The 25281-nt window shown below is 35.3% G+C and overlaps 1 protein-coding gene across 1 annotated transcript; it reads left to right on the top strand.

Moving 5' to 3' along the window:
* Nucleotides 1–25281, top strand: LOC129255064 (synergin gamma-like). The gene is made up of 10 exons (XM_064095888.1): nucleotides 1–38; nucleotides 631–856; nucleotides 4108–4280; nucleotides 6737–6969; nucleotides 11746–11961; nucleotides 14391–14564; nucleotides 16828–17128; nucleotides 19176–19398; nucleotides 20246–20540; nucleotides 21922–25281. Exons 1-10 carry the CDS (start codon nucleotides 1–3, stop codon nucleotides 22044–22046), a joined length of 2004 nt encoding a protein of 667 aa, XP_063951958.1. The 3' UTR covers nucleotides 22047–25281.

The following is a 25281-nucleotide window of genomic DNA, read 5'->3' on the forward strand; positions in this document are numbered from 1 at the left end:
ATGCCTGCTTCGACATCAAGTAAAACCATCGATATAAAGTACCAGAAAGACAGAGAGGAATTGAAATTGGCTTCATATCGTTTGGTAAGTTTCATATCCAAAGCTTACTTCATGTAAAATGTAGATAAATTTCTAATTTTTACGTAAGAATAAAAACTTATTGCAAGTGCCGTGCCAGCGGTTATCCTGTGCACGGCGGAGGTAATGTACCCATGGGTGGTATATCTGTAATGCTGTATCATTGAATTATGTTGTAACTGTTAGATCCAGTTGTACAGTGGTTACACCTGTTAATAAATGCATTTGCAGTGCTTTTTACAGCAATTAACATTTTGGTGTCTATGTAATGTTTTATTGTGCCAGTATCAAATTTCTACACATAGTTTATTGATCGCAACTGTCAAGAAATTCTTTTCTAAAACGTAATATCACACAGTTCCATGGTCATTTGCAAAAGTTATGACAGTTTTACTGTCACACTGTCAGTAGTTTCAGTTAAACTCTTGTTTTAGAATAATATCACAAAATAAAACGGGCTGATAATTGCACTGCTCCACTAATTCTGTTTCATGCAGCTCTATTCAAAATAGCTTATTCATGTACATGATGTTTTTATTTGTGTATTATCAGGCCTCCCTACGGCTCACTGCCTGGAGGGAACTATCGTGTTCCGGGACCTGGTGGAATGTCTAATGTCCAGGGACAGTTCACAGTCAGTACACCACAGCAGCAACAACAACAGCAGAGCTTTCAAATGATGCACCAACAACAATTACCTAACCCACCTCAAACTCAGCCACAGACTGGAAGAATAGCTCCTCAGGTTTATTCAAATCAACCGGGAGGAAGAATTTATGTAAGTGAATCTTCTTCACTTCTATCATAGCCAATTTGTCTGGGATTTTACAAATACTCCTAGGCAATATACCAGTCAAATTATTAAGCCTAAAAAATAAAAGTTTAGCAAAGGTTGGCCTATAAAAGAAAGGAAATCATAAACAGAAAATTATACAAAATTTTTCTAAATTTATCTGGATCACCTGTTATTTAGTACACAATAAAATACCAAATATATTTTGGTCACCTTCAGTCATTAACATTAAAGACTGAGTTTGATCTCGCCTGCATAGCAGAAGCGAGGTACCGACGGTGGCAACGTCAACGTTGAAAATTTGAAACCTTAACCAAGGTTAAGTTTTTCATTACATTTATAGTATTATATGAAACTTGGGGCGTATTCAATGTCAATTTTAAAATTCAAACATGAACAGTACATGATTGAAAACTCATTTACAAAATTCTGATAGAATATAAGACAAAGGGTGTGTAAGTCCCCATCCCTGGCCGGAAGAGTAAACGTTATTTAGATCACAATTTGGAGGGAAATTGAAACGCCAGAAAGGTGCAATTGGAAACGCAATCAGCTCAAAGTTTATGACTGAATGCGACACTAAACACGATTGAGTTTGGAATGTCTTTATTACCATCACTACCGCATGAGGAAAGAGCAAGGTAATCATAAGAAACAAACAATGTAAGCAATTTTTTTTACCTATTCAATCAGCTTCCCATAATTTCAGCACAGTCTATGATAAACTGCATAGACTTAAGATGTGTCTAAGAAAACCCCTCACAAGGAACCAACTGAAACATACGATAAGTACCAACTTTTCAAAATTCTAATATACCATGGATCTAGAGAATAATCATTGATGTTAGTGCCATTGAGTCAATCTCGACTCCTGGTGACCCCAAGGACAAACTTTCTCCATGTTCTAATTCCTTCGAGCCATTATAATTGAACCAGACTACCCTCCACCTTATTTTATAATTTTTTATTCGTGTTATAAACCATCTATTCCTCTTCTCCTCCTGCCTTGTACCTTCTTGAGCATGATGTCCTGCTCCATACCTTTTGATCAGATAATGTGTCCAACATATCTTAATCTCTGTTTTACAACCTTACCCTCAAGGATGTAGCTTGGTTTTATTGCTCGCATGCATAGCAGAGCGAGACGAGAGGTGCCGCTTTTCCGACGGCGGCGGCAGCGTCAACACCAAATCTTAACCGAAGGTTAAGTTTTTGAAATGACATCATAATTTAGAAAGTATATGGACCTAGTTAATGAAACTTGGACATAAGGTTAATCATGTATTACTTAATATCTTGCCTGAGTTTCAGGTCACATGACCAACGTCAAATGTCATTTAGGGTCAATGAACTTAGACAATTTTGGGGGAATTAACATCAAACTCTTAACCTTAGGTTAATTTTTTTAAATGACATAACTTAGAAAGTATATTGACCTCATTCATGAAACTTGGACGTAAGGTTAAACAAACATTACTGATTATTATTTAGATGTAGGTTCTTAGAGTCGCAGACATTTTTTGACGTCTTGCAAGGTTGTTTCAAAGAAACAAAATATTAAAACTAATTTTTAACTTGTATGCCTTGAAAACTGTCCAATATTAAAAATATTGGACGAAATGATATTTTGTCCCGCCCACAAGATTATCATTGGTCAATGATTTTGCGCATGAATCTATTGTTACGTCACAATGAAATTGCATTGCGTATTAGTTGCCAGGAGGTGTAGTAAAGGAGCAAGATTGCGTCAATTTATTGAATTCAAATGTGCAGCGCAACTTTACACAGATTCCTTTTTAAAAAAATGAAAATATTCAGTCGCCATGCTCATGATTTACAGGATTGTCATAAATGATGGTTATTAAAAACATTTTATTTCTGCATTAATTAAGTTTATACTTAGCACATATGATCCTTGCGTAATAGCACATGTTTGTCCATGAGGATGGTGGGGTTAAAGGTCATATAGGGTACAAAAGATCAAATGATGTACGGTCATTTCCATTTTTAGCTCATCCGGCCCGAATGGCCAGATGAGCTTGTGGCGTGGCGTCCGTCGTCCGTCCACAATTTCAAAATGCTTCTTCTTTAATCATTTCAAGTACGATTGCAATTCTGTTTGCTTTATATGATAGCACTAGGTGGGGGATTAAAAACTTCTATACAGAATTTTGAAACTCATGAAATATGCTAATTTATGTGCATTTTTCAAATTTCTTTAAAATGCTTCTCTTTTATTTGTAGACTGATTTTGATTTTTTTGCTTCCATCTGGTAGAGCTTCATGAGGAATTTCTTCACAAAATTTTTCAAATTTTGACTAGAAAATTATTTATGCTAATTTATGCAAAATGTATTCATAAATCACAGAATATGCCTCTTCTTTATTTGTTGTTCAATTTTGAATTTTTTTTCATCCATCTGGTAGAGCTACATGTACATGAGGGTCACCAAACTTCCACACAGAATTTCGAAATTTTGACTAGAAAATTACACTGCTACTTTATACGAAATTTATTCATAAGTCATAAAAAATGCCTTTTCTCCAACCAATTTCAATTTTGTTTGCTTTATATGAGCTCTTGGTGGGGATCCAAAATTTATACACAAAATTTTGAAACTCATTAAATATGCATATTTTTAAAAATTCCATCTGAGAGCTACATGAGGTTCACCAAGTTTCTACACAGAATTGAGAAATTTTGACTAGAAAATTATTTATGCTAATTTATACAAAATTTATTCATAAATCACAAAAAATGCTTCTTTTTCATTTCTTCATCAATTTCAATAATTTGGTCACGCATGTGTACAGCAATACATTTGAATTTTGAGCAAAATGTGTGATATAATGAATAAATTAACATATCATAATTAACTCATATAAAATACATTTTGATGGATTTAATGCAATTGATACCTCTACGGCAGCCATATGCGAGTCAAAAAAGCTGTTCTATAAACCATCTATATGTAGCTTATACAAAAGATGTTAAAACGGCTGTTTTTGACTCGCCGTACGGCCAGCGTACAGCAAATGTGACTGAAGTATTATCTATGCAATCACATAGATTTTTTCATTCTCTACAACAGTATTGTGCACGATCGTGTGCGCATTGTCGAGATAGAACCACTCACCCCCTACCCAGACTGACAATAATAAAATTAACCCAGGACTATTAGGGTTAAATTTCAATTAGATTAGATTAACTATTCACTTTTCATATATTGTTCCAGCCTACACCTGGATATAATCAGATGTTAATGCAGCCAGGTCAGTTCATTGGTCAAGCTTGCTCTGGGGTATTGCAGCCGGGTATTAATCAAGGATTTGGACAGCAAGCAGGGATCATTCGTGGTATGGCACCATATATCCAAGCTCAACAGAATCTAACACCAGAACAACAAAAGTAAGCACAAGAGATCTTCATTTCAGGCATTTCTGTGCCCAGGTAGCTTTGTCTATTTTCAGAAGGGCACTTCAGCATCCAAAGAAAGACATTGACAAGCATTGATAAGCTTTTACCATACTCATTTGTATATTTTTTAAAGTACGGTTTAAGTTGGGAGAGATAAAAAGTTTTAATGTTCTGTTTACAGTAGTTTTTTTTCTATCCATGGGTTATACATGGAGCTCTTGACACCGGAAAATCTAGGGATTGGTGAGCGAGGTCTTCAGCTAAGGTATCAAGTTAGGTTGTAAAATCCAGAACAGGAGTGGTTAAAGAGTGCAGTGGCGTAGAGTAGAAAAATGGATGACTTGTCGTATACAGATGTACAGGAGCAAGTACAGGATTGAGAATATGACGGTGTATGGAAATGTAGTTTTGAGCGAGAGTAGATGAAGAGGAGATTCACAGGAATTTCAAAATGAAATTAAACTTTCAAAATCATGCTTCTGTATGAAGTCCCTCATGTGACCCATTTCTTTTGACCTCTGACCTTGAATCTGCTTGGAGACAGCAAAAGGAATTTCCAAATGATAGCTGGAAGCATTTTAATGATAACCTTTGAATTACTAAATCTCCAATATTTTTAGATTTATAACTAATTAAAATCGAGATTTGACATGATTTCGGTCACAAACATGACCAGAATGGCCCTAAAGTGCTTCCTACAAGTTTGAAAGCAGTAAGAAAATAAAAGGAAAGCATTAGAATAAGGAAATGAACAACAAAGAATATGAAAGTGAAAACATTATAACAACTTATAATATTAAACATGATACATGTCTGAATTGGTCTTCACTCTCATATGAGGACCAACCTTGGCAAATGACTTTTTTGTCTACTCATCTTTTGCATCGACAGGAACTTCCATGCATTGATAGTTTAACACCATATTTGTTTGTAATATATGAAATGACATGGAAAATTTTACTTAATTCTGCCAATTAACTGCTTCATGCATTACAACTACTTGTAGGTTTTAAAGAAATGGACATTTGAAGAAAAAAAATCAGTGGTCACTTTATAATTCTTTTCCTGTATTTTTTTCTGTATTTCGTCAAGGGTATCATGATTTTGTCATGAAGTACTCCATAATAGAAACATTTCTTTAATGGCCCTGAAAGATTGTTTTCTTGAAATTTTTGTTCATTATTTACTGAATTGTTGATAGTACCCATAGTATGCTATGATTTGAAGGTTCCTTTTTTTGGCAGGAATGATAGTACTCATAATATGTTATGATCTGAAGGTTCCTTTGTTTGGCAGGAATGATAGTACTTATGATATGTTATGATTGGAAGGTTCCTTTGTTTGGCAGGAATGAAAGAACCCATAATATGTTATGATTTTAAGGTTCCTTTGTTTGGCAGGAATGATAGTACCTATGATATGTTATGATTGGAAGGTTCATTTGTTTGGCAGGAATGATAGTACCCATAATATGTTATGATTTTAAGGTTCCTTTGTTTGGCAGGAATGATAGTACCCATAATATGTTATGATTGGAAGGTTCATTTGTTTGGCAGGAATGATAGTACATTGTACCTATGATATGTTATGATTGGAAGGTTCCTTTGTTTGGCAGGAATGAAAGAACCCATAATATGTTATGATTTTAAGGTTCCTTTGTTTGGCAGGAATGATAGTACCCATAATATGTTATGATTGGAAGGTTCATTTGTTTGGCAGGAATGATAGTACCCATAATATGTTATGATTTTAAGGTTCCTTTGTTTGGCAGGAATGATAGTACCCATAATATGTTATGATTTTAAGGTTCCTTTGTTTGGCAGGAATGATAGTACCTATGATATGTTATGATTGGAAGGTTCCTTTGTTTGGCAGGAATGATAGTACCCATAATATGTTATGATTTTAAGGTTCCTTTGTTTGGCAGGAATGATAGTACCCATAATATGTTATGATTAGAAGGTTCCTTTGTTTGGCAGGAATGATAGTACCTATGATATGTTATGATTGGAAGGTTCCTTTGTTTGGCAGGAATGAAAGAACCTATAATATGTTATGATTGGAAGGTTCCTTTGTTTGGCAGGAATGATAGCACCCATAATATGTTATGATTGGAAGGTTCCTTTGTTTGGCAGGAATGATAGTACCTATGATATGTTATGATTTTAAGGTTCCTTTGTTTGGCAGGAATGATAGAACCCATAATATGTTATGATTTTAAGGTTCCTTTGTTTAGCAGGAATGATAGTACCTATGATATGTTATGATTTTAAGGTTCATTTGTTTGGCAGGAATGATAGTACCTATGATATGTTATGATTGGAAGGTTCATTTGTTTGGCAGGAATGATAGTACCCATAATATGTTATGATTGGAAGGTTCATTTGTTTGGCAGGAATGATAGTACCTATGATATGTTATGATTGGAAGGTTCATTTGTTTGGCAGGAAATATGCAGAGAAACAAAAGAAGCTTCTAGAAGAACAAAGGAAGAAAGAGGATCAGGAGAGGAAAGAACGTTATAGAGAAGAACAGAAGAGAAAATTGAAAGAATTTTCATCAGGCGGCAGATCTTCTATTGGATCTAAGAGCCTTGATATGGGAGATCTATTGTCAAAGAGTTTAATGACATCACAACAAACCAGCATTGTTCAAACTCAAGGAATGCACTATCAACATGGTAATTCATTTATCTTTTTAACTTGTGAGTCTTAAACATGTATACTATTCACCTTAAGACTGTTCTCTTCTTCAGATTTTACTCTTTTTAAAGGTATCATGAATCAGCAGAAATAAGTAAGAAAATAAAAATAAATAAATAACCCAAAACAAAACCATTGGTGGTATTCAGAGATTCATTTTATCTCATATAAAATAAGATATTTTATCTAGAAAATCAGTAAAATAAAGGACCCTTCTTTAAAAATTGGTGTTCTGAGAAAGCATTTTTTATTCATTTTATCTTTTTAAAGCGCACCCTATTTATAAAGCAATATTATGAGAAAGGTTGCACCGTCATCTTATTCAACCAATGAAAGTCCTTTCCAGAAGTAGGTGGGATAGAGTGAGAATGCATCTACATGTATTTCATATCATCCAAATGTGCTTGCATCATTCAGTGTGTCCCTCAAAAGAGGAAACTCAAAGATAGATTTCACACTTCATATGCTTTTACTATTAATTTGATACTTTTGGTAGGTGTGGAATTTCATCTTTAATTTGAGACCAACAGCTTCATTCATGGCAGCTACAAACAATAAATATTGAGGCATATTAGAAGAAATTTGCGCAAAAACTGTTGTGTGAATCTGAATCCACTCTCATTTCAAGGATTAGTGAGAGAAACTTATGAAAGAATATATCATAAAGAAATTCTAATGAGCAAGATCGTATCATGAACCAATCTTGTCAAATTTTTCTGTGCAGTCTGATTTTGACATTGAAATTTCAAACTCGTCTTGCTCATAAATGTGTGAAGTATTCGACTATTAAAAGGCCAACGCACACCTCATGACTGGCCCACAATCCGAGTTTGGAACAAATCGTATTTTGCTCATTTTCTGAAAAAGTGAATGAAAAGTATCTTACTAAATAGGTTCATTATTGCGGAATGAAATAATCGCTAGAGGGTATTCATTTGTCTTGCAATCTACTATGGTCAACAAGGAAATTTGTGATCACTCTCGCAAAAAGTGTTCACTAGCTTTCTAGGAAATTCGTGATCACTCTCGCAAAAAGTGTTCACTAGCTTACAAGTTCACGAGCTTTCGAGTGCCGCTGCAACTCTTTATCAAGTGACAAAAATGATCTGATACGGTAGTCAATTTATACCAATCCCCAGGACCGTACGCACGAACGCGGGAACAATCGGTGGGCACTGATCCGTTATGTGATTGGTCGGGCGTATATGCAAATAAGCCGGAGGTATATGCAAATGCGCCGCGAGTCGGCAGTATGCAAATAAGACAAAATTGGCGGGCTCGCTAGTTTCCCGTGGGTGGGGGTTGACTAGCTGAGCGGTCCCTCGCTCGGTCGGGTCGGCGTGCACTGCCAGCTGGTAAGGGGGTATTGTGCAGTCGGATGGTTCGCATCCAGAAATTGGGGATGTCGATCCCGCTGTCTCTGTTGAAGTTGTTAGGACAAAGACGTATACTAATAGCCTCCTTAATCCTGCGTGTATACCAATGTCTTTCTTTGGCAACGCAATGTACACCCTTCCAATCTGGGTGGTGTTGCTTCTCCCAAGCATGTTCTGCCACCGCGGATGTGTTGGTTCGCTGTAACCGAACATCGCGCTTGTGTTCAGAAATGCGTTCAATTATCGGTTGGGCTGTTTCACCGATGTAAGACCCGTCACATCCCTGGCAAGGAATGTTGTATACTACGCCATCATGTCTGTGATCAGGGATGGGGTCTTTGGGGTGCACAAGTTGTTTGTGTAGGGTATCTTATTTGAGGTTCAAATTAACTGAAAGAATGCCCAATTTTGGATAATTACCAGCCTTTATTTTGGAGTAAAGGCCTTTTAGTTTCAACATTTAGCCAATTGTACGATTGCTATGACGTCATTAGGACTAGATATTAAATTGGCTTTTATTCTAATAAGGATGATAGCATAGTCACAGATTTGAACATAGGTATTCTAACAATAATTTAGAACATTACACAGTAAGATATTCCATGTCTCAATATTAGCATCAAATTCTAATATATGTTTCATTCCAAACATATGGTTGCAGACCAATTGTAAGGTGTGCGGTGGCCTTAATACTAGGTATCAAAGTGCAGAGGGGCTATTCCACGGTTACCCACGTTACATTTGGAGACACCTTGACTCATACTTGGAGCTGTAACTCCATTATTATTGATAGGAACTAAACATCTCTTTATCACAACAAAGTACGCAGTCTGACTATCCTTTGTATAAAAACAAAACTTGGGAAATTTTATTATGCTCCTGGCAAATCTTTGAAATGTGTCGGTTACTCATGTTACATGATTTGGACATGCATAAAATGAAAAGTCGACATAAGTGAAAAGTGTCCTCGTACAAGGCTTAAATGAAAGTTGATTATATCCATTTCAAAGAAGTATATTAGGGAGACAAACTTTGTATATAATTAAAAAAAATAAAGAACATATGGTTTTTACTAGGGGTGCAGATAAAGTGGTTACTCACGTTACGGTTTATACTCACGTTACATTTTGTCCATGTATGGTCAACAACATAAATGTCACTAAAAATTCAATAATGTGCATTGTAAGATTCATGTTTCTGTTTCTGTAAATATATTAGTAGGATTTCAGACACCAGTTATGTTTAAAGGTAATATTCTGAATAAGTTTCCTCCTCTCTTTTACTTATGGGTCAGTATATTGGTAATGTATTCACTAAACTGTACGAGATCTGGCTTGGGCTGTGTACATGTAAATCAAAAAATGTAAAACAAATGCATTCCATTTCTTGCCTCAAGAATGACTGTCAAAGTAAAAATGAGATCCCGCTACATGTACATCAAGTTGGTAAATGAAAAAAAAACTAGAAACTGATCAACCTATCACACCATCATATCAGGATTATATATGGAGCAGATTCTATGGGTAAGGGTACCAGAATTTTTTTAATGGAATTTAGCAATAAAGCAGGCTGTAGGCAAAGATAAAAGGATATGGATGGAATGGAGTTTTGCTAGAGGGGTAAACGCAGAGACAAAAGAATGTAGTCACATCCATTGATTTGGAGATGCCCCTTTGTCCTACCTACCTGATACCCAGCATATCCTGCCCTTTATCTCTTTCACCGTCTTTGAAACTGATCCTGACCATGGCCTTTCTTCTTACCGCCCTGATTTTTGATGGCACAGTGGTATACATGTAATCCACTTAAAGGGCATTCAATGTATTGTTCAAACTCTCTTTAAAGTTTGGTTTATCTAATTTTTGAGTCTTACTAATGCGCTCTCCCATTGTGAATACTTCTATTCAATTTTTTGTGTGATTGTATGACCACTGATATTTTGATGAAAAAAGAGTCACATCAAAGAGGTGTACCTTCATTTTGCTTTTATTCAACCAAAAATAACTTCACAACTCACCATGAGACTTAAAACTTGACATCCCACAGAAAATGTTACCTAACTTCATAATTTTTACTGGTTACTCACGTTACATGATGGTTACTCACGTCACACAATTACTCATGTTACAGTTTTTCTTCATCATTTTTATAAAAATTTGTATTTTTTAATGATTTTGATAGTCATCACTGTGTCAAAGGTTGTTTAAAGGAAGAGAATTTAAAATCCCACCAATTAACTGTGAAGAATTTTTCTCTCAGTCATTTTTTTTCGGTTACTCACGTTACATCACCTGAGCGAGTTACAATATTTATTTTCGAATGAGTACTACAAATTTACTTGAAAAGCTGTTGTGTATTTTAAGTAATTTGACTCTTCTAAACTTCAGAAATATATAAAGTGGTATGATGTTGCAATAACAAAATGGTAATAAGGCATGTGTATTTCATTTTTCACTATTTTTCTTGTATTTTGGTACAGAATGGAAGACACAACTTTCAACCATTTTTTTCCAAAGTATACATATGAAAATAAACTTTTTATTTTTTGTTCCTGAAACAAGCATGTATGAAGGACTAAGAGTATTTAAAAATTCAAGAAAATATTGAATTTGAATTTTTAAGCTCATGTCCACCAACCTATGGAATTGCCCAGAGGAGTGATTTAATTGTATGATGTCAATACAATAAATTTGCCTTTGAAGAAAGACATGGGTATCCCAGTTTTCTTCTTTCTGGAACGCACTATACACTAGTGTGTCTGTAGAAGGATTTATTTGAAAATAATGAACAAGTCTCTGAACTTTTGTTAGATGTCAGTATCACATCTGCTGAATGCATCACTTCAAAAACCATATAAAGTCAACAAAAGTCTTTTCAAATATTTCATCAATCTGCATGAATAATGTTTTTACTATCCAATGATTATACCAATTTTGTCTCACCTGCATTAGATTGTGTAATGCAGAGGCATTTCACTTGTTCTTTATTTTCATGTCTACATTTGGAGCCAATTCACATGCAAATAGTAAAGAGACAAAATTGCCCCCACCCTATTTTAAGTTTATTTTTATTCTTCAAATTAAAATGGCTGCAAACAGATCAACTGCATTGCAATGACATACATGATGGATATGTCTACTTAGGTGATGCTGTACAGCCTATCATCCTATAAATTTATGTGGGATAAGTATTTCAAATTTTATCTGAAGGAAAAAATGATCTCAGAATACCAATTTCATTTTCAAAAATAAAATGAAAATTTTTAAAGATAAAATAGCCTCAGATTACTGTTTCATCAAGTAAATTATTATTTTTTTTTTATTTATTCTATATAATGTATATTTGTAGCATGTATGGTTGTATTATTTGTAATTGCAGGTATGTCTTTGCAATCAGTTAGTTTTATACCGCAAGGTCAAGTGACTCCTGGGCTAGGTGTTGCCCAACAACAGACTTCTTCAGTAACAATGACACATTCTCAGAGTATGGATGGTGGATTTAGTGGTTTTCAGAAGGCTGTACCATTGACATCTAGTGTGCAACAGGGCAAAGAAGAGGACTTTGGTGACTTTTTACATGCCCCTTCAGATTCAGGTAACTTGATAATGGATATATTATTATGGTGGTGTTTCATCCTGAGATTGAAATAAATTAGTCAAGTAGATGAAATCAGAATTATGGCATGACTGTCAAGTTGGCTATGTATGCTATTGTTTTTTGGCTGAAAGTGGTAATTTAGGGTACACAAATATGACAGGCACCACCTTTGCACATGTGAGCAATTATTATTTAATGGACGTGATAAGCCATGCCTGTATTTTCATCTTAATTATGACTTTTCTATTTTATGAAATAAACCTATCATGTTAGGTATTAAATTAAAGCTAATGGAAAATCGAATGGAAAAATAAGAGATATTTAGTAAAGATCAATTAGGCTCATAATAGGTTGACTGGGTAATCTGGTGCCTAAAATCTCCAACAAACAAGTTGTATGCATATTTTGCTGACAGTTGTGTAGTGAGATTAATCTTTCTAGTGCCAACTTTGCACCCTTTGTCATTCCTTTTTTTCAGATATCAAGAACCACACTTTCATAGAGGCCTTACCTCTCAGTTATGATGGAATATGACCTATACAGTGCATCCCACAAAAAAGGAAACCTGTTTTCAAAGATAGATTTCACAGTTATTGTTTTAATATAAATTTGATACTCATGGCAAAAGTGGAATGTCATCTCTCATATGAAACCAACATCTTAGCAAATTGTTCGTGCATGGCAGATTGCAAACAATAAATATTGAGGCATATCAGAAACGATTCGTGCAGAAACTTACGTGTGAATCTGAATCCACTTTCATTTCAGGGATCAGTGAGAGAAGCTTTACAAAGAATACAAAAGAAATGCTAATGAGCCAATAGTCGAATATGCACGGGCATCGTATCATAAACCAATTTTTCTGCGCAACCTGGTTTTGACAAATTTTCAAATTTGTCTTGATCATTAATGCGTGAAGTGTTCGTCTCATATTAGGTATCAAAATAAAGAACAATAATTAAATTATCTATAAATGTAAATGAAATATCATAATTTATTTGCCTCTGAATTAAAAAGACATGGGAATCCCAGTTTCCTTTTTTCTGGAACGCACTGTATAGTTCAGAGAATAAAAGTATCATGCTTGGTATCAAATTATTAAAAGCTTATGGCGTATTAAGGACATTCCACCCTTGAAATTAAATCTATTTATTTTCCTAAATATGCAAAACATAAACGTGGGTTCATGTGTTTGATTGTTGGCTATGAAGCTTTCAAGTTCACCCATTTGGATGTTCTTGAGAATTGCGCATTCAACATATTTTGGCATTTTAAGACCACACGGGAACACTATGTTGAATTTAAATCTCTGGTACTCAGTCAAGATTCATGTAAAAATTTACAATATTTTACAGAATAGTTGAGAATTGAGTACTTAAGATGGAGAATCCATTCATATTGTTATTTATTTGCTATTTCAAGGCTAGCAGCATCTTTAATTCTTAAAAAATTTATGAAAACTGATAAAAACTTATCTTGAAAAATTGAAATTTCTATAACAAATTTGAGAAAGATAATAAATGCTGCACTATATTTAAAACCTATGTCATTTTCCCCAGAGTTGTAGAGGAAGGTATAGTTAAGAGTTCTGGCAGGTTCATCTAAAGAGATCGATTACCTTTCCAATGTTGCCTTAGGGTTTTGATGGATATTCCTGCATACCCCGATACAGTCCTGTTTGCACCATTTATCAGATATAAATCTTTTACTGGAAATTTGTGAAAATTGTAAAGTTGAAAACTCACAATTCTCTGTAGTCACGACGTTTCATCAACCGCTGTTGGCTTCATCAGGCAAATGAAACACCAGCATGTCTTTCCAAGTGAATCTGCGTCCAGATCAGTAACTTGGTTCCCCAGGGATGGGAAGTTATTCATGTGAGAGACAGCTTTGAACTTTCTTTAGAATCTCATCCCAGACGCGTGATAGTGGAAACCGTAAACCACTTCTTTGATTTAAAGTCGGCTTTCCACCCTCTCCAAAAATGGCTTCCTTCACCCCTCTCTCGAACCACCTGCTTTCTCTGTCCAAGATCACTACATCCTTGTTTTTAAAGGAGTGTCCTGTGGCATTGAGGTGGGTGTACACAGCTGATTCAGGTATGGCTGCGAAACCAGGATGACATCAATTGTTGGCTTTATATGTGATTTAATGCAAAGAAGCCATTTTTCCTGACAACATATACATACTGGTGATCTTCATAACCCTGCTGCCCAACTGTCTATGAGTGAGTGCAGATGGAAATAAAACTATTGGCATTAAAGCTTCAGCTTTTAAGGTAGGGCCTATACATATGAGACAAATGATTTTAACCTATTGACTATCCTTTCCTATCCTTCCGAGCCCCAAATTTAATACATAGTTTATGTTATCTAACACTGCAAATATTATTCAAAAGGATTTTTCTTTACTTTCACTCATATTAGGGTCTGTGGTTACCCAACCAGGACAAATAGCTCATGAGCCTAAAGTAGAGACACAATTATCAGAAGCTGATGATGAAAGCTTTGGAGATTTCCTTGGAGGAAATGATGCCTCACAGAGTGAACAACATCCTGATAAGATTCAAATTGAAATCCATTCACATTTAAAATCAAAAGGTATGCTTCTTACCATATGATTTCAGTTTGATATTTGAAATAACATCATTGATAGAGTTGATAAGAATCCACATGTCCAACTTGGTATTTGCAATTTGGAAATTAATTTTTGTCTCGCCTGCATTTTCCAACAGTGACATCTGCATTGTCAGCATTGAACTCTTAACCAAGGTTAAGTTTTTGAAATGTAATCAAGTATCACTGAACATCTTGTCCAAATTTCTAATCACGTGACTATAAGGTCAAATGTCATTTGACCATATTGGGTGAATCAACATTAAAATCATAACTGAGGTTAAGTTTTATATGGATGTAGTTCATGAAATGTGGAAGTACATTTACATGTAAGGGTCTTCAAGTATGAATGATCAACATGCATCAGTCTGAGGCCACACGATCAATTCAAAAGGTCATTTAGGGTCAATGAAAATAGTATTTTGATCATGCGAACAGTATTTTTTTATGAATAATTATACATCTTAGCACTGCTGCTATATTGAAATGCCCAATGCAGGTGAGACTACCAGAGGCGTTCCACTTGTTTATTGTTTAAGTCAATATTGTAGCATACAGATATCGATTCAGTATTTTAACTTAGTTGATCTTCTTTCGTATGCAGGAGTCACAATATAATCAAATGGAAATCAAAGCATTTTTTCACAGATTTTTGTGTGTTCTGTCTCAAAGCATTCTTATGTATGAGAATGCTACACTCAAATTTAAATTGTATAACAAAAAAATGATTCATTTTTGTCTCACCTGCATAGCAGAGCAAGACTATAGGCACCACTTTTCCGACGGTGGCGTCAACATCAAATCTTAACTTAAGGTTAACTTTTGAAATGACATCATAACTTAGAGAAAGTATATGGACCTAGTTCATGAAACTTAGACATAAGGGTAATCAAGTATTGCTGGACATCCTGCCTTGGTTTCAGGTCACTTGACTGAGGTCAAAGGTCATTTAGGGTCAATGAACTTAGACTATGTCGGAGGAATCCATATCGAAATCTTAACCTTAGGGTAAGTTTTTTAAATGACATCTTTACTTAGAAAGTATATGGACCTAGTTCATGAAGCTTACACATAAGGGTAATGAAGTATTACTCAACATACTGCCTGAGTTTCAGATCACATGACCAAGGTCAAAGGTCATTTAGGATCAATGAACTTTGGCCATGTTGGGGTATTTGTTGAATTACCATCATAAATATGAAATGTTATGGATCCACTTCATAAATGGACTTAAGAGTAATCAAGTATTGGTCACTGAACATCCTGTGCAAGTTTCAGGTCACATGAACAAGGTCGAAGCTCATTTGAGGTCGAAGTTTGGCCATGTTGTGGGTAATTTTTGAATTGCCATCATAACTTTGAAAGTTTATGGATGTAGTTAATCAAATGTGGACATAGGGGGTAATCCAGTATCATTGCTTATCTTGCACAAGTCTTAGGTCATTTGATCAAAGTCAAATGTCATTTAGGGTCAATGAATGTAGTATATCATGATATTAATGGTGTTTTTTGTGAATAAGTATTTTATAGTCATTTTCAAAGTCAGCACTGCTGCTATATTGAATCGTGTGATGCAGGCGAGACTTCCAGAGGCTCTTTACTTATTTTTAATTACATCGCACACAATGTACAGTGTGTCATATTAAAGATAAATCATCACCAGTATAATATACACCTGAAAGTCATGTTTCATAACTAGCTATTAATCACTCTAATTATGAGAAATGCACTATAGGTTGAGAACCAAGATCAGTCAGACCAAGAGCAGAATAAGTCATTCAGATACATTGTGAAATATTATTTTGGTTTATTCCCCAAATGACTGTATCATTACTTGTCCAAAATCATCTTAATTTAATATATTTGAATGGGATAAAACATTGAATTAGGGTTTTAAAAAGGTATTAGTAATTCAATAACCTACTTGTAGGCTAAATTGAAATCATGAAATGCCTATTTCATTTATAACATTGATTGTTTGTAATCATCAAAAGTAAAAAAAAAAATTTTGCTTCTTTCATGAAAGTTTACTGAAAATGCTATTCATAATTTTACTGGACTTGTACATGAAATTATGCTATTCAGCAATATCTTGTCACTTTTGTTACCACTTTTTTATATATATATGGCAATCAGATTGAAATTTCCCTTCAAATCTCTTTTAAATTTAATTTATCTTTTATGCTATATTTACCATGTTGATGAAATGGATTTGAACATGATATCCAAACTTTTATTTCATCATCAGGATCATCATTAGAGAACATGATGATGCAGGCAACAGACCTCTCTGAATCTAAGAAAGAGCGTAAACGATTCAACCAAAAACCGTCACTCAATGAAGTAAAAAGTTCTACAACTTTTGGGCCAAAGTCAGTAACCAGTTTCACATCAAGTAACAAATCTAGGTCATGGCAACATGAGAGTGAGGACCTGTCAACACTATTTACCCTCCCCACTCCTGCCCAAAGTGGTGCAATAGGACAGGGTGATGTACATGTAGGAGAAGCAGTACCTCAGCAACAGACTCCTAGACAGCTTCCAGCTTGGTTAGTTTGAAAGAATAAGGGTTTCATTCTATTTACCATAGAAAGTTAATATTTTGTTTTATTATGGGTCCTTATTAATGGGAGACCTGCTTTTTGGACGTGAGCAAGTGTCTCTGATCATCTGGCATAATCTGGAATAAGATGCAGGTCATTTTATAAAGGTCAATGGTTATTCAGGGTCAATGAACCTCACCCATGTTGCAGAGATGCCAAGCGTTCTGGGTTGCCTCGTAGTTAATACGCTTGTATAGGTCTTGTTCCTCGGACACAGAAACAAAGAGAGTGTTATGGCCAATGATATCTTCAATACATTATAAATTAACTACTATTATATCCTACATAAATTAAATCCTTTATGCTGATTGGTTTAAATGGCATCATGTGACCAAACATATTCTCACTATTTTGCGATGATGTCGAAAATGAAACTCCCACCAAAGAAAATGTGCTATTCCGTGACGTCAATGATGGAATAGTCGACTATTCCATCATTGACACAGATCATGCAATTTCTCGGGCGCACTGGTCAGCGAGTTGACTCTACCAGGCAAGTCCCGTGAAGGGACGGTGCAGGCACAAATGCGCATTCCGCTGAGTGCGTGGTTTCTGGAAAAGTAGATCAGTCTGCGCAGCGCGTTATCTATATTTAAGTTCAGATTAAGAAAAGATGAACTACGTGTACAAGAGTAGATAGACTATTGTTCTACCTTATTAAATGTAGGTTATAAACAAACATACCAGGCCTTTATTTCGTCAGTATAGAGGGAATTATTTATCCTCGGTTGTACTGGCCAAATTACTATTTTTTCCTCGGGGGCTTCGCCCCTCGGGAAAAATAGTAATGCCAGTCCAACCTCGGAAAATAATTCCCGCTATACTTACTCAAAGCCTGGTATATTTGTATACTATTCATATATACGATGTGCAGTGGTACATGTACCATGCTATGCATGTCCTAAACAAGGCATTCTTACATGTTTTTCTACCTAAACCTTACAAAATATATTATTGCACTTTTACATAACAGAATCGGTGCTAAATAACCTTCCATTGTGCCTGATATATTGTCATGGCGGGGGGGGGGGGTTAATATATTCATTGAGTCCTTATTGTCATGACGGGGAGGGGGTAATATATTCATTGAGTCCTTATTGTCATGACAGGGAGGGGGGTGTTAATATATTCATTGAATCCTTATTGTCATGACGGGGGGGGGGGGGTAATATATTCATTGAGTCCTTATTGTCATGACGGGTAGGGGGGTAATATATTCATTGAGTCCTTATTGTCATGACAGGGAGGGGGTGGTAATATATTCATTGAGTCCTTATTGTCATGACGGGGAGGGGGGTAATATATTCATTGAGTCCATATTGTCATGACAGGGAGGGGGTTGGTAATATATTCATTGAATCCTTATTGTCATGATGGGGGGGGGGGTTATATATATTCATTCTTATTTTTCTTTCCCCTTTCTGTTTATCTTCCACTTTTTTGTGGAAAAATGGGGAAAAACAACTGCTTTAAAAAGCTTTGGGGGGCCCTTTCCTTTATCTGAGAGGCTATTAATTTTTAACTTCCCCTCTCATTTTTGTCTTAACCTGCAGAGCAGAGCGAGAATATAGGCGCCGCTTTTCCGACAGCGGTGTCAATATTGAATTCTAAACTGAGGATAAGTTTTGAAATGTCACCATAAAAATAAAGTATATGGACCTATTTCATGACCATGAGGGTAATCAGGTATTACGGAACACCCTGCCTTAGTTACAGGTCACATGTCCAAGGTCAAATGTCATTTGGGGTCAATGAACTTAGACCATGTTGTTAGGGGAATCAACATTGAAATCTTAACCTAGGTTAAGTTGAATTTGAAATGTCATCATATCTATTTCATGAAACTTGGACATAGACTAATCAAGTATCACTTATCGCCTTGCATGAGTTTCAAGTCACATGATTAAGGTCAAAGGTCATTTAGGGTCAATGAACTGTAATCATGTTGGATTATTGTTGAAATGCATTCATAACTTTGATGTTTATCTTGCAGGCTTCAGAATGAGGCATCATTACCAGTAGTTTATCACCAAGTACTTGAAGCATCCAGCCAGGAGGGAGTTATACAAACGAACCTTCTCTATCCTATTTTCCTTCTCTCTGGTCTTGACCGTTCATTGCTTAGCCATATCTGGTCTGTTGTCAACTACACACTTCCTGGTCAGCTAGTGTCTCAAGAGCTTTACATAGCATTAGCTCTCATTGCCCAAGCTCAGGTTGGTAGTATTTTACAGTGAAGTTTAACCCATCTTTACCTGGGCTATTTTGAAGAGATGTTACATGATTGTGCTAATGTATGATCATGCTGACACACATCACTCCATGTACATACCATGGCATCGTGTCAAGTAATGGTACTCACGCACACACATGGTCTGGCCTGTGCCTCATGCAAGCATATCACTCACTGCACACAAGACCTGTATTGCATTGCAGGAATGAGTCGCTCAGTAATAGACAATGTGGATAGTGTTTTGAAACAGAGACACTATGAAACTTTGAAGCTAGGATGGCTGCCACATATAGTAGACTGGAAAACTGATCATATAACCACAATGTGGCCCTGTTGAAAATATATATTTCATTCGATTGCATAGTCAGTTTGCTTCTTCCCCCCCCCCCCCCCCCCCCCCCCCCCGAAGAAAAGGGAAACTTAAAATGTCAGAACTTTATTTTACATCAGATTTTTATTAAACTTTTGGCATTATACTTGTTTGATTTTTCTCTATTGATTCACACAAAACATTTTCTGAGGTGGAATTGACCTTTAATGAACATTTGATAATAATCCTAAAAGGAGACTCCAGACCAAAATTAAGTAGTCATAGAGCATTTCTTTAATTAAAGATGTGAAATTCAATTAATTATGCTTTAATTTGTATCTTATAATGAATTGAATTTAAATAATTTTAGTAGAATCAATTATCCAATTTTGGAGATTACATCATAGGTGTCAAGTGTGTCCAGGTCTGAGGGGGTGCCATATAATCTCCATGGGCTATGTAATCTAAAAAAAGCTCTGGCTAAATAACAATATACAATTATTTGTATTGTTTGATTTAGAGAGGTCATGAAGTATCTATATCAGCTCTGTGCAGTGTATCAGAAGCACCAATTCCACAACTCAATCAAGTTGGACAACCACCTCAATCACAATCTACTCTACAACAACCAGGCATTGCATCTCAACATCAACAAGAAACAGATACTACTACTACTGCTGCTAATGCTGGTACTGATACTGCTGGTGCTGATGTGGGTGATGTTGCTGTTGATGATAACTTTGCTCCATTCCAGGAAGCCTCCAGATCTACATCTTCTACTGCTCCTACAGTACCAGCCATACTCCCTTCAATTAGTAAATATTGTTACTTGTTCACGTAATAAGGGAAATATCTGCTTTCTGGTTCCATATTTCGTGAGGCTGGAGGCTAATTGGATATGGAACAAGAACATAGATATTTCCTGTATTCTGTAAGAATAAACAGGGTCTGATGGTTTTATCTCTTGAAGTGTGCCCTTATAATATTGTAGAATAAGGGGAAATTAAGACAGTCTTCCCAAATTACAAAACATTACATTCTGTGAATAAATATTGAAAAGAATCCTTCATGACACACTATAAAGTTTGAATAGTCTGCCACTGAAATTGATGCGCAAATAGTGCAAAGCACGATGGTTGAATACGCTTACATACATTGTACATACCAAGTAATACAGTCTTATATTATATGGTTGAAATCGGCCATATGCATGTGTATAACAACTAAAACAGCATTAAAACATTGAAAGAAAGGAGGAAAAAACAGATGATACAGGCTCATATTACCTGTTTGATCGATGTTGCCAAGCAGAACTGCTAAATTTTGGTCTGGACATTCTTTAAGATTATTCATAATTAAAATAATCAGTATATCAAACATTTGTCTTGTGTATTTTAATTTCTTCTGTATATCTTTGTTTTTCAACTTTATGTTTTGTATTGTTTTTTCAATGTAAAGTCATCAGTAACATGAGATCAATCAGAAGCATTACAGTCATGATACATGTAAAAGTAATTGTGTTGAAAATAAATAATTGGGAAGATATTATGTGTTTTATTTGATTAAAAAACCAGGCTTTTGAGCACATGATGAAAGATATATATGTAAAAGGTATGTCCTAAAATTTGGCCTAGTATTGTATATGATCTAACATTTTCAATATTCTGAAAATTTTAACAATTTTGAAACAACTTTAAGACAAAACTTTCCTCTCACATACAAAAATTGAACATTGCGCCCATGTAAGTAATTTAAAATCATATTTCAATAAATATTGCAAAATTTATTTTAGCTTGCCTCATAAAAGTGAGCAAGATGTACTCATGGTTTTAATTAAACAGAGGTAGCGAAAAGTAATATCATTAAAATAAGCATATTTCCATTAACTGGCCAGTGAGTCTATAGTCAGGTAGGAATATTTTGTCTATATTCTGCAAGAAAAATCTAATGAAGTACTTGGCCTATAGTTTATTGTTGCAGCATCTAACATGGTTTCAATGGGAATGGGTTGTTGCATGGTACTTGGTAATTGGTATTGTCTATTGCTATTATCTACATGTAAGAGTGCATTAATACATCTATGGGATGTACGATACTCCATTTATAAAATCTCCTTAGTATTCAGTTACATGTAAACTGCAGCACACTACAATTTAGTGTATATAATTAATCTTTTTCCCCTTTAAACTGATATAGGCAAATTTGCATCAAGTAGTAATAAATCAGGAAATAAGACTGCATCTACTACATCATCTCTTGTTATACCACCCTCATCAAGTTCATCTAAAACCTCATCATCAGGAGCCTACATGCAAGGTTAGTATGGTATACATAAAGCTTTGTGTCCTTGGGGCAATGGGTTTAGGCTGAGGGTTATATATAACTTTGTTGAGTCTGTGTAAGAACTCCCTTGATACTTTTACCCTTCACATGTCCGTAAGAACGTCCTTAGCGCAAATTGTTTTTCTAAGGGAGTTATTGCACCGACATGAAAAATTATTATATCAATCCAGCTATATGTTATTATTATTCTGATTGATTTGACTCTTAACCCTAACTTACCTGAGTTATTTTGTGAGCGTCAAGTCGGGGGTGTGGGGGGTGGCTTTTAGGCATCACATGATCGTGAAAAAAAAATTGCACGAAGGTAGATAATGATAATAATCTATGCCATTGCACAGGAAAATTCCACAAAATTCATATATTTTTAAAATGAATGAATTATGCTAATTTATTCATGAAATCACACTTTTTGCTCTAACTTAACCCTAAATAGACTGGGCTATTTCAATGCCTAAGAAGAGGGGGGGGGGTGGCTGATTCACCCCCCCCCATGATCTCGGCTGTTGATTGCGCGAATGCGACAAATATTGGAACACGCGCTACCCATGGCGTAATCTACAAAACAGTCAGATCAAATTCTGCGAAAATCTCATTGCTAATTGATTATGCTTATTTATGCGTAAAATCAAAAGTTTGCTCTAATTAATTGAATAATGCCCCTAAAATGCTAATTTGTGGTTCACAGATTCTTTATAGGAATCTGATCAAATGTACTTTAAAAGAATTTCAACATCACATTTATTTTCTTTGTATTTTAGTGTTTTCTAAATTTCGAATGCATTTATTGTTTTTTTACTTTTTGTTTTTTATTGTTTTTTTCAATGGAAAATGTCGGGGACTTTATTTTGACTATAAAAAAGTTGAAATTAATTGATTTTAATCAGAGAAAGGGAAAATGATACATGAATTTTGGCTAAAAACACTATTTGGATTGGATTTGTACACAAATTCACGTTTTTGAGCAATTTGGGGTCTGCATGCACTTGTGAAACGTTGCAAAATTTCAGTACCGTGTACCCGGGGGTCACAATTTTGGTCTCAAAAATTGTGCGAGACTTGCCAGTAAAAAGTCTGCGAGAGACGCAGTAAAAAAAATTTGCACGGCAGATTTATCGCGAAAAATGCTGAGAGGGGTTGAATCAGCCCCCCTGTCTTATTAGGGTTAAAATATTGTTGTAGAGTACCTGCAAGATTCCCTCATGACTTATAACTTGACAACTGTTAATCAGTTGGACATGAGGTGACATGGTGAGGTCAAAGGTCATTCAAGGTCAAATGTTCAAGTTTACTGGCAAGACTCTTAACTATACAATTAACTTTACAACCATGGCTCCCTTTTCTACTTTACTGGGGTCTTAGATGCACTATGGGAGCCTTTGTGTTGTAGTCCTGTCTGAGGTTTTCTGCTGAGGTCAGATATCATTTGAGGTCAAATGTTAAGAGTCTACGGGAAAGACTCTCTTATAAAAAAATCATTTTGCAAGTGTTTCTTTTCTTTTCAAATAAATTTTTGTCATAGATGCACTTTGGAGACCCTCATGTTATAGTGGCATCAGATGTCATATGGTATTGGCAAAATTTCAAACTACCAGAACCCTTAAGCATACAGATTAAGTCAATTCCAATTGTATTTTCCACCTGTCCATTGTCTTATTTGGTTGCCATGGCAATAGCTTGAAATGTAATTTATACATTTAGCAACCAAAATATCTTTGTTTAGCACTGTAAAATTAGGGGAAATTAAAGATAAATCATATTCTACAACGTTTTTTTAATCAAAATTTTTATTTTTCTGGGGAAAAACAAGCCGTTGCCATGGCAACGGACTAATTGGAACTATCTTGGTGATCTTGAATATTTCTGAATTTCATATGTATTCAATTGGGAGCCTGAAAATTATCATTCTGGTCATCTATATCATGTTTATTTACCATTTACATGGGAATGTACATGTATGTTACTTTGGAGAAATTAATCCGTTGCCATGGCATTTATAAATTTACCTCCCATCTTTAAAATAAATCTTACGGCATATACTAATACTTGTGAAAGTTTCATGCTTTAGTCAAAATTTGCACAATTATTGTGATTTTGGGAGCTTATCCGCTCTACTAATATTGCTGTTTGGATTCACAGATTATTGACAAGGGCTGTTTTGTCATTGAAGGGCTTTTCAGTTTTTACAAGAGATTCTCTGTGTTATAGAAGGCGTCTGTGTAGTGATTGCGAAAATCCTCTGTCGATTTAATTTGTACCATCCCTTTTCTAGAACATCCTGTAGCTATATGATTTTTTTAAAATGAAGTCCTGATTTTTATTACTGATACATCCAGATATCAAACTCTGAACACAAGCGGTGGAGCAGATGGTTATCCTCTGTTCATGAGGGGGAAATACATATTGTTGCACCCACGCAAACACAAAAGATAATCCTCTGCTCTGCTGCCCTCAACCCTGACACATTTCTTTTTGCCAAGAACTACAGTAAACTATTCCTTGCACTGGGTATTACCCCTGGGCCCCATTGTATAAGAATTATGATTATGGTAACTTTGCAATACCTTATGACCATGGTAATGATGATCAACAGCCAATCAAAATCAAGGATTCCATGCAAGTTACCGTTTGATGGCAAATTTACCATAATGGTAAGTTTTATGCAACAGGGCCTTGATATGTGAGAGTTAACGCCTGACATATGTTCCCTATTTGTTTGGCATGGGTAGAGGAGAATTGCTACATCTTTGCCAATTCTCCTGCCCCCTCAAGTGGGCGGAGCTCTCCTTTTATCTGGGACCAGAACACGATTTACGACAAGTTGACCACACGGTCATATGACTCGGCTTCCTCAAGTTCTCTTTCAGGTTTGTGAAGTTGATCTATTGTTTCATGGTAGTCACCCGTTGGTCTTACATCATGCATGATTTATTCCCTTGTACTTCTGTGGGATCGTTTTTATTGTTGCATTCTATACTCAACTTATGTTTTATGAGTCTTTATACAAATAGTTTACATTTGTGAAATATATTTCTTCACTGTGGTAGTATTGATATTTCTCACTGGTTTCTAGCTAGCATTTTGTAAGGTGTTAAGAAGAACAACCAAATCTTGTTATTTTGCTATTGATTAGTTTAGCTCGGAATTAAGTCTCTAGAAAGAAAAATGTTGAAATATTGTGCATGTTGATATTGTTATGTTGCTATCCATCACTTC

Source organism: Lytechinus pictus, chromosome 2, assembly GCF_037042905.1.
Source record: "Lytechinus pictus isolate F3 Inbred chromosome 2, Lp3.0, whole genome shotgun sequence".
Classification (NCBI taxonomy): Eukaryota; Metazoa; Echinodermata; class Echinoidea; order Temnopleuroida; family Toxopneustidae; genus Lytechinus; species Lytechinus pictus.